Source organism: Terrapene carolina, unplaced genomic scaffold, assembly GCF_002925995.2.
Source record: "Terrapene carolina triunguis isolate 2854851 unplaced genomic scaffold, T_m_triunguis-2.0 Scaffold68, whole genome shotgun sequence".
NCBI lineage: Eukaryota > Metazoa > Chordata > Testudines > Emydidae > Terrapene > Terrapene triunguis.
In genome coordinates, this window is record NW_020664419.1 from 63719034 (window position 1) to 63729742 (window position 10709).

Sequence of the window (10709 nt, forward strand, 5' to 3'; positions counted from 1 at the left end):
CCCCCCCCCCCCACACACACACACCAGCCTTCTGCCCTGACCCCCCTCCCCCAGCCCTCTGCCCTGACTCCTGAAACACCCCACCCCTCCCCAGGTCTGGGGTCCCGGCCGCAGGCCCTGATCAGCCCGCTGCTGGCCTAGGTGAACAGAACCCCAGGCTGGCAGTGGGCTGAGCAGGCTGGTGGCATAAGATCAGCATTTTAATTTAATTTTAAATGATGCTTATTAAACATTTTGAAAACCTTGTTTACTTCACATACAATAGTTTAGTTATATAATATAGACTTATAGAAAGAGACCTTCTAAAAACTTTAAAATGTATTACCGGTACGCGAAACCTTAAATTAGAGTGAATAAATGAAGACTCGGCACACCACTTCTGAAAGGTTGCTGACCCCTGGTCTACACAAACCCTGCATTGCTCGAACAACAACGACATAAGTGCTACCCCTCTCTTGGAGGTGGAGTTATGTCGGTGTAGCTGGGTACTTACATCGGCGGGACAAGGCTGTAGTATGTACACTGACATAATTAGGTTGACGTAAGCTGTGGAGTATAGACCAGGCCTTAGACTGTGAGCTCGTTGAGGTAGGGACTGTCTGTTATTATAGAAGTTTGGCACTGTTTGGGTGCCTGAACTGTGAGTTTCTATTCAATGGCAGATAACTCTGTATTAATGTAGGTAAGAACACAAGAACGGCGATACTGCATCAGACCACTGTCCATATAGCCCACTATCCTATCTTCTGACAGGGGTCAGTGCCAGATGCTTCAGAAGGAATGAACAGAACAGGACAATTATCTTGGCAAAATAGCGATTGCTGGACCTATCCTCCATGAACTTATCCAATTCTTTTTTGAACCCAGTTATACTTTTGGCCTTCACAACATCCCCTGGCAATGAGTTCCACAGGTGGACTGTATTTTGTGTGAAGAAATACCTCTGTATATTTTTTAAACCTGCTGCCTATTAATTGAATTGGGTGAACCCTGGTTCTCATATTATGTGAAGGGGTAAATAACATTTCCTTATTCACTTTCTCCACATTATTTTATACACCTCTATCATATCCCCCCCTTAGTCATCTCTTTTCTAAACTGAACAGTCCCAGTCTTTTAAATCTTTCCTTATGTGGAAGCTGTTCCATACCCCTAATAATTTTTGTTGTCCTTTTCCAGGTCTAATGCATCTCTGAGATGGGGAGAGCAGAACTGCATGCAGTATTCAAGGTGTGGGTATACTATGTAGTAGCATTATGATATTTTCTGTCTTATTATCTCTCTCTTTCCTAGTGGTTCCTAACACTGTTAGCTTTTTTGACTGCTGCTGCAGTCAAAAGGTTGCTTGGTGGGATGTTGTCTCTTGCAGAATGTTGAGGACAACTCAAACTTTTGAAAAGCAGAAAATGCAGTTAACACACTAACTGCACCGACAGTGTATCCTAATAATTCCCTTGGTTACTGCCAGGTCCAGAGGAAGAGACAGAAGGTAATGTGGGCAACCTATTTTCCCTTTAATAATGTTAGATGGAATCCAGTGGGGGAGAGTGAATGGACAGTAAAAAAGTTGGTGAAGAGCTTCTACATTTCAGCAATTGTGGGGTTGGCAGCATGCATTACCCAAAAAGGGCAGAATTAAAGTTGCATGGCAATCTTAACTATGAATTTCCTTGTTTTTAGAAGTTTGAGTTTTCCCTCAACTCAACATTCTACAAGGGGTCGACATACTACCAAGCAACCTTAACGCTGTGTTAACAGGGTGTTTTTTTTTGCCATTGAATTGAAACATTCAGTTAAGGTACCTAAACAGCTTTCACTTTGTCCTTGTAGAAATGCCCTGAGAAAAAACGGTCAGAAAATCTCATCTATAAAAACAAATAATTTCAATTCAGTGACCAAACGGTAGTTGTTTACTCTTATTCATACAGATGTTGTGCAAAATGTGACCTTTTTTATAACCACACAGAAAGATATACATTACAGACTGTTGATTAGAAAGATACTGAAGGCCATTATTCCACATTAAAACTTCATGTGCCACCAAATACACAAGAGTCACCAAAGGCAGACCTACATATTAGACACTTAGGCCCTGACCAAGAAGTTGTAGCATGGATGTGAACAGCAAAATTAGGGGGTCACAAAGCATCACAAATAAAAATTACCTCATATTACACCAGTCTCTACAAGTACAGGTTTTTCAAATGTAAGATTTCTGCAGCCATAGACTGTAAACTTAAAGTACCTGTGTGGTAATGAAAGGGGGAGAGGTGGCGGGTTTTTCCCTTTGATGGACACCCAGCCAGCCAGTTAGCTGTAAAATCCCTCTTTGTAGCTGTTCTCTACTTGCTTTACCTGTAAAGGGTTAAAAAGTCCCGCAGGTAAAGAAAAAAAAAAAAGAAGAAGTGGGCACCTGACCAAAAGAGCCAATGGGAAGGCTAGAACTTTTTAAAATTGGGAAAGAAACTTTCCCTTGGTCTGTTTGCTGGGCTGGAGCGACACGGAGCAGTAATGCTATAAGCAGGAATGCTGTGTAAGGTTTGAACCAGGTATGCAAAAGTATCTTCCATACCTAGAAAAAATAATTTGGATAGGGAATGTTTAGTTAGACGCTATCGGGTTTATTGCTTATTTTGGCTTGTGGATCTCCTCTGTGCTAACCCGATGCTTTTGTTTGCTTGTAACCATTAAGATGAACCCTCAAGAAGGCTAGTTTGGGTGCTTAATTTTTGGAATTGCTCTTTTAAAATCTAGCAAAAGCCTAAGTTCCAGATGTATTTTCTTCCTTTCTGTTTTTAATAAAATATACCTTTTTAAGACCGCATTGGACTTTTGGTGTCCTAAGAGGTTTGTGCATATGCTGTTTGATTAGCTGGTGGTTACAGCTAATTTCCTTTGGTTTTTTTTCCTCAGCTCTTCCCCGGAGGAGTGAAAGGGCTTTAGGTTACCCCACAGGGAGGAATTCCCAAGTGTTCCTTCCTGGGTCCAAGGTTGTTTTTTTTTTTTTTTTTTGCATTTGGGTGGTGGCAGTGTTTACCAAGCTAAGGTCAGAAAAAAACTGTAACCTTGGAAATTTAATACAAGCCTGGAGTGGCAAGTATTAATTTTTAGAATCCTTGCAGGCCCTACCTTCTGCACTCAAAGTGCCAGAGTGGTGATTTAGCCTTGACAACTTGTGAAGCAAAAAAAACAAAGTGAATATGGCAATAGTGTGTTCTCTCTAGTAGTACACTGACCTTCCACATTTAAGATGTCCTAGGCCAGAATCTGGGAATTTCTTAAAACTCTTAGAAAATGTCTGATGTAAAAATACCACATCTTACAATATAGAGGCAAGTTCCGGAAATCCTTTATATGAATAACTCATCAGGCTCTAAGTACAAATGGATCTAAGCTAAGGGGTTTGAGTCTCCCAGACCAGGTCTACAGACTTACGGAAGTGGGGTTTTCACACTAAAAGTAGCTGTGTAAATGATGCTTTGATGTTATAAACTCAGGCTGGAGCTTGGGCTCTGGTTTTTGTTTTTTATTTTGCGCAGACAGTTACAACAAGAAGTTTTGATCATTTCGATACTTTTTTTGAAATGCAAAATTAATCAAAACTGAATCTCTCCAGAGAACAGATGCGACTTCAACAAATTGGCATTTTCTAATGAAAGATGTTTAGTCAAAAAATTAATGACCAGCTCTAGTTTTAAAATGAATGTAAAGAAAGCAGTGACCATAGTTTCTTATACTAAAGATCAGTAGACTGTTGACTGCCTTGGGAGATGATGGCACTTTGCACCTCCTAGGAGGCCCTCATTGCTTAACAGAAATGGGACTTCATATTGAACTCATGAATGACTACTTCATGCTCTTAAATAGCAACATTAAATTAAGAATACTTTCGTATCTCAAAACACAAACTACATATAAATAGAATGATTGTTGGAAAACACACCTTTTCCCACAACCCTCAACTCGTCCCATAAGGAGATATTATGACTCAATCAACGGCACTCTCACCTACAAAAGGCTGGAAGTTCACATTCTATATCAAGACCAGTGCTGCCCAAAAGTACAGCGGATTTAAGTTAAGAGATGCCATCTTCTAAATGAGATTTTTAGCAAGACGACATGAGAAACTATAACTCAATTTCCTGAGTTTGCACTGTAGGTTTATGTTTAAAGTCACCCTAATAAAGTAGACACTATGCTTTTAATAATATTTAATCCTTCTCTCTTGAGAAGTCTTCACAGCAGTCCACCAGATTAACACTCACTGTGGCTAAATACACTTGCATTTAAACCCAGTGCATGGAACAACTCCACTGTGTAATTGCATATTTTAAAACCAGCTTTTGGAAAGCTGGCTGTGCTTACCTTGCTTTTTGACATTGAATGTGCTGAATCTTCTTTACTTTGTGACACATCATCTTTCCCTCTATCAAAACCTTAAAAGAGAAGATGACATTGTTGCAATATGATAAAATAAAATGTAGTGTATTCAAATGAGTTATCTGGCTCTTGAAAAGTAAAACATAAATTAGCAATTTTCACTCGTCTGGTCATCATCCAGAACTATGCAATTAAATTAAAAAAATAAAAACACTGCCCCCTTAAAATGTGATTAAATAACATTGTTTAGTAAAAATACATCTGAGGTTTCAACATATCACTTGCTGTACAGCTACTTCTGAGTTTCTAACAAAATTAGTTTCCTCACTGAAAATACACAGAATAATGTATTTATTCATATTTTAAATTTCACATTATATACAATTTTCCCAACTGCCATTTCAGACTTAGAAGTGTTGAGATTCTGAGCTGCTCACACATACACCATAAATATTGCCCAAAATGTGCACCTCTACACGCCACAGAGTTTTATATTGTGCACATGGAGTACACAATGTTTTAAACAGGCAAATTTATTAAATCAGAACCAACTTTTTTCAAATTAAATAGACACTCCTCACTGTTCGTTGCTTTTTAAAAAACAAAACATGCAATTACAAGTTCCAGATACTTCCTGGCACTGGAAAAAATGTGTTTTGTTTTGTTTTAAATAGAAACAAACAAACAAACAAAAAAACTTGACTCAAAGCTGGCCAAAGAGATTTTGCTCTATTTTTTTTTTTAAATTAACTTTTAGGCAGATGCAAGCATGGAAAGCTTCATTGAAAAAGGTAAATTTTTTAGAATAAAGGGTTACAATTAAAATGATATGCAACGTCACAGTTTTCACTACCAAACGAACACCTGTAATGCATATATACCTGTACTAATGATTATAGCAAACAGTTGGACACATGCAAATCCTTAAAAGCAGCTTCCCTCCTACTGCAAAGTTGAACAATTTTTCTTTTTCATTTGAACAGAAACCAGTATTTTCCAAAGCCCATCTCTGGGCCAGCACCTGCACCCTTCCAGGATTTATGCTAATGAAGATTCCAAATAGTGAGATAGTGTCACCGCCCATACTTTGGTTGGAACTTATTAGCTATTTGGTCTCTCAGATATAAATTCAAGGAGGAAAACAAAAAACAACAAATTCCCTTGCCATGGTCATTAAAATACTTCCAACTACTGTACATAAGCAGTAAATTGACATGTTTAATATATGTGAAAGTGCACACACAACATAGATGGAACTGCCCTTTTGTAGTTCTTCTCCAGATTAAAGATTGCTTCACATCTTAACATGTGCTTACATTTTGAGTCCAACATGGTGTGTGTGATATATACAATATTAACTTTTGTTTCAATTGTTTTAAAGTTAACACTCCTTTGTATCTACAGTATTTTATATGTGTAAGTTAGGCAATAACACTGGGCTTTTATCAGTGTCAAAGCTGTCATCCTACAACTTGATGGCACACTTCACTTTTACAGCATGAAATGTTCTAAGTATAAAGTGGCGGAAGAAGTCAATACCATGCATGTGATGAAATGCTGGAACAGATATCAGTGCTCCATTTTGTTGGAATAGTTTTTTCCAGTGCAAGAATAAAAAATTCCTGATGCATATATTTCAGTATATCAAAGTATACTTGTTACTATGCCATCTAGGTACACCACAGATAATTTAAAGGTCACCTCAGAAAGAAGAACATACCTCAGAATAGACCCAGCCAGATGAAAGGCCTTGCACCATTTTGACTGCAAATATACCATAAAGCCTTGGGCCACAAGAAAGCTAGGTCACCAGACAGAAATGTTGCATGGGTAGTAATTACTCCAATGGGATACACCTCTCCTGCAGGTTGAAGGACTGCCTTAAGAATTAGGAATTGTGTAGACACTGGTACGTAGGGAGGTCCTGTGGAAAAAATAGATTGCCTCCCTCAAGAAGATGGGTTGCTCATTCCTCCTCCCCTCCCCCAATACACACCCTAAAAGTAGATTTCCCCCCCTCACCACTGTAAAGTTGGACAATTTTTCTTTTTGGTTTGAACAGAAACCAGTATTTTCCAGAGCCCATCTCTGGGCCAGCATCTGCACCCTTCCAGGACTTATGATGCCTATCAGATACCATTTAATGACCTGATCCAGCACAAATATCCATTTCTAGAAATTTCCTCATGGTGCTGGAGTCATGTGACAAAAAGTAACTTCAAATGAGAACTAACTTGACGAGAAACCCTAAATCAGTGGTTCTCAAACTGTGGTCCGTGTACCACTAGTAGTCCGCAAGCTCCATTCAGGTGGTCCACGGATAGTTCCCTCTAAGGTGTGTGCCTCGGCGGCCGCACACAACAGAATGAAAGGCCACCCACTTTATTAGTGGAGCCGTGAAGGCGTGGCTCCACTAATTAGGAGCCTGAACCCTGGAGAAGACGCACATGTAAGGTGAGGTGGTGGCCTGGGGGGGGGGGGAAAGGGGGGGGGGGGGCGGGGGGGGGGGAAGAGGGGGTGGAGGGAATTTGGGACGTGCAGGGCTGCAGCAGCCAGAGAAAGAGGCGACTTTCCCTGCCCCAGCTCAGAGGCTGCCGGGGAGAGACCCCACTCCTTCCCAGCCCCAGATCAGGGGCTTCTGCGGTGGGGGAGAGGGAGAGACCTCCTCTCCTTCCCAGCCCCAGCTCAGGGGCTGCTGTGGCGAGGGAGAGAGGGCACATCCATCACATTAGAAAGGTAAAACTACTGATATTAAAATGTGAGTTGTGTGCTTTTATTTGTAGAATGAAAAACAATTATTATTATAAAGGTTTTTTTTATATAGCGCATTTATCCAAAGCACTTTACAATTGTAAGCTAATGATACAAACAGCATTTGGAACGAACATTAAGTGGTCCACCGAGACCCTCGGCAATTTTCAAGAGGCCAGCGAAAAAATAAGTTTGAGCACCACTGCCCTAAATCATTTCATATAAGGAATTTCCAGGTTATGCAAGAACTGCTATATTTCTCTTTGTTCTGGTTTGGTAGCCAAAAACAAATTCACATTTTTGTAAACTAACTTTGAGGGCGTCACATTTCAGTACATTAAAAATATGTTTATTCCTTTTGGGTACTAATTTAAAAGGACATCACATTCTAAATCCTCTTTGTGCACAGACAACTGTATTCCTTGTAGATCTTCCCGTTGAGTGGCTCATAGAAGGCTATTAAAACCCTTCATTTACAAGTCGTCCGAGCTGGGGCTGGGAAGGAGAGGAGGTCTCTCCCTCTCCCCCACCGCAGCAGCCCCTGAGCTGGGGCTCGGAAGGAGTGGGGTCTCTCCCCGGCAGAACAAGGAGTGCAGCGCCCAGGTAACAGCAATAGTTAAATGGAAGGTTGATCACAGTGTGTAAGTCCCTACACTGGGAGAAAATTGTAATAGAGGGCTCTTTAATCTAAAATATGAGGGCATAGCAAGATAGAATGACTGGAAGTTTAAGCTAAACAAATAAACTGGAAATAAGGTGCACATTTTTAAACAGCGAGGGATTAATCACTAGAACAATCTACCAATCAACACGGTGGATTTTCAGATACTGTAAGTCTTTAAATCAAAATTGGATGTCATTCTGAGAAAATATGCTCTAGCCCAACCAGAAGTCATTAGGTTCAATACAGAAATGACCAGGTGAAATTCTACAGTCTATTGTGCAGGAGCTCAGGCTAGATCCTAATCGTCAGGGGCGCCAGAATGGGAGGGGGCGGGGCCATGGCCCCATCACTTTTAAAAGTGGGAGGGCTATGCCATAAGGGCAAACAATGGGGGGGAGGGGAAGAAGAGGTGGCACAGGGGCGGGGGCCACTGTTCTGGCGCAAGTCACCCCACACACTTTAAGGGAGCTTCTGCCACTCCTGATAACGGTTCCTTCTGGCCTTCAAAAAAAAAATTAAATTAGATATTTGATATGGACTGTGAAGGCGCATAATTGAAAATTTAAGGAACCCAGCTCCCTGAAAATTTAAGGCAACCAAAATAAATTTTCTAAGTCATTCAACTAAAGCAACAATTTAGACAAGCACATATTTCTATCTAGTACACAGAGAATAAGAGACCAATCTAAGTTTTATACAGTGCTGTAGCCATAGTGGTCTCTGGATATTAGAGAGACAGGGTGGGTGAGGTAATACCTTTTATTGGACCAACTTCTGTTGATGAGAAAGACAAGCTTTCAAGCTTACACAGAGCTCTTCTTCAGGTCTGGGCTCAAAAGCTTGTCTCGGACACCAACAGAAGTTGATCCAATAAAAGATATTACCTCACCCACCTTAGTCTAAGTTTTGACATTCCTGGATGTTAAGCAGAAAAGTTAATGGAGAAAGGGACAGAAAATAGCTATCCTAATTACAAAAAGACATAAGTTGAATTAACAAGAATGTTTAACATCAAGAATTGTGATTAAAAGGATAGAAGCTATAAATTCACAACTTTCTGTTAAAGGATGACAGCTTTAAGAACTTAATTTTATATACATACATACACACACACACACACACACACACACACACTAAACTTTCCTAAAGTGTTCCATAGATTTAATTAGCTACACCAGGCACAAATGAAAACTGCATACATTAATTGGGACATGAGGAATTACAGGAAACTAGGATGCTATCTGATCCACGGTCATCTTTTTTTATTTGAACTCCACTTCATGCTTCAGTTTCTTCTCTCTTAAGTGTTCAGTTGTATCAAACTAATTTGTATTACTTGTTTCAAACCCTTACTATTCTATTGAACAATTAAACTTTAAAAATTAACCAAAGCAAAAACTATTGCACTCAGCTTGCTATTTATACAGTGTCCCGGATTTTGAACCTTTGCAGTAAAGAGCTTTGTTCCACTACCAAAAAAAAACCCTGCATAGTTGTGCATCCCAGAATTGTGTTGCCTTGGTGTTGCCTCTTTTCCAGCAACAGTAAGGTAGCTTTTTAAAACTTCTACTAAATATATTCTTCAGATTTTTCTCCTTGGTGTTATGAAAATAGTCTATAAAATGCAGTATTCTACCTCTAACCTAGTCACAGCCTTATATAGTAAAACACTACTTTTGCCATGTATTCTCATACGATGGAAGCATCTGTGTATTTTAAGCTTATTTTAACAGAAGCACTATTAGTCTAATTCGTTCAAGGAGATTTGTACCAAAATAACACTAAAATTGTTTGTTAGCCAAAACTCTGTAGTCAATATGAATTTCACTTTGTAGATACCATGTTCTGATTAGCTGCTCCCTTGACTTATTACCTTCCGGAACAATTTGTGTTAGAGGGTATATTTGTTTTTTGTTATTGTAGACAAAAATATACCTGGTTTTTCCATCAGCCATACACTGTGAATTTATTTATACATGCATATAGAATCTTGATGGAGATAACATGGCATAACAGAGGAGGATCCATCTGTTTGAACTTAATGCTCTGTGTTATTGCTATATTTGTATTTCTGTTAGCCCTTAAGGCACTGGAAGTCTGCATTTCGTGGCACTAAATGCTAATGCAAAATGCATTTGAGGTCACTGTCCGAGGTTGGAACTGACAATGCCAGAGGGGCTGGAAGCAGTGTTTAAAATCAACCCAGGTCTCAAGTTCTTCAATCTGAATCACTGACAGTTTTCAGTTCATCTTTTTAATTTCTTCTTTCATTTTCTTGTAACTGGTTTCTTGGGTACACTTAAATATTCTGCACATTGAGCAGAAGATATGTGCAGACAGATGTGTCAGCCTTAAAAGTCCTTGTGTCCATTTCAACACAAAAACTATAGTACTAAGAACAAAATACTCTGAGTTCTTCTGTCCCAATGTGTGAATCAATTCAGATTTATGCATCACATCCCACTTTGTGCTCATGAGACCAATCCTTGGGTCTGGCTGAGATGTACTTAGCACAGTACCAAGTGGGATGGCAAAGGTGACAAACTTAATTCTCACCTGATTTCAGAGCTGCAGGTACACCCCAAGGATAAGTTAAAGCAGATTCAAGTTCAAGCAGGGTCAAGTTCACGCCTAGGATAAGTTAAAAGCTGTTCTAACCTAAGCCTAGCTTGCAATGATCTCCAAGGGGCTGTTACAGCAGCCAGGAATAGTGGCCAGGGCACTGCTGCACTCCCAACAGCCCCTCCCCTCATATGCCATATACTCAGGGTCGGCTTTAGCCAGAGCGGGGCCCGATTCCTGGGAGCGGGGCTTGCTGCAAGCCCCGCCCCCAGGAATCGAGCCGCGCTCCGGCCGGGGTTGCCGGGTTTGGGTCCGACCCGGAGCCGCGCCGGACCCGAGCCGCGGGGGCCGC

The 10709-nt window shown here is 40.3% G+C and overlaps 1 protein-coding gene across 1 annotated transcript in view; it reads right to left on the reverse strand.

Annotated features, from left to right (window-relative positions):
* Window positions 1-10709, reverse strand: part of OSBPL8 (oxysterol binding protein like 8) — a 189228-nt gene that overhangs the window by 53166 nt on the left and 125353 nt on the right. The window contains exon 5 of the mRNA XM_026648813.2: window positions 4366-4436. Within this exon, the coding sequence (XP_026504598.1) occupies window positions 4366-4436 (71 nt within the window). The remainder of the gene's footprint in view (window positions 1-4365; window positions 4437-10709) is intronic.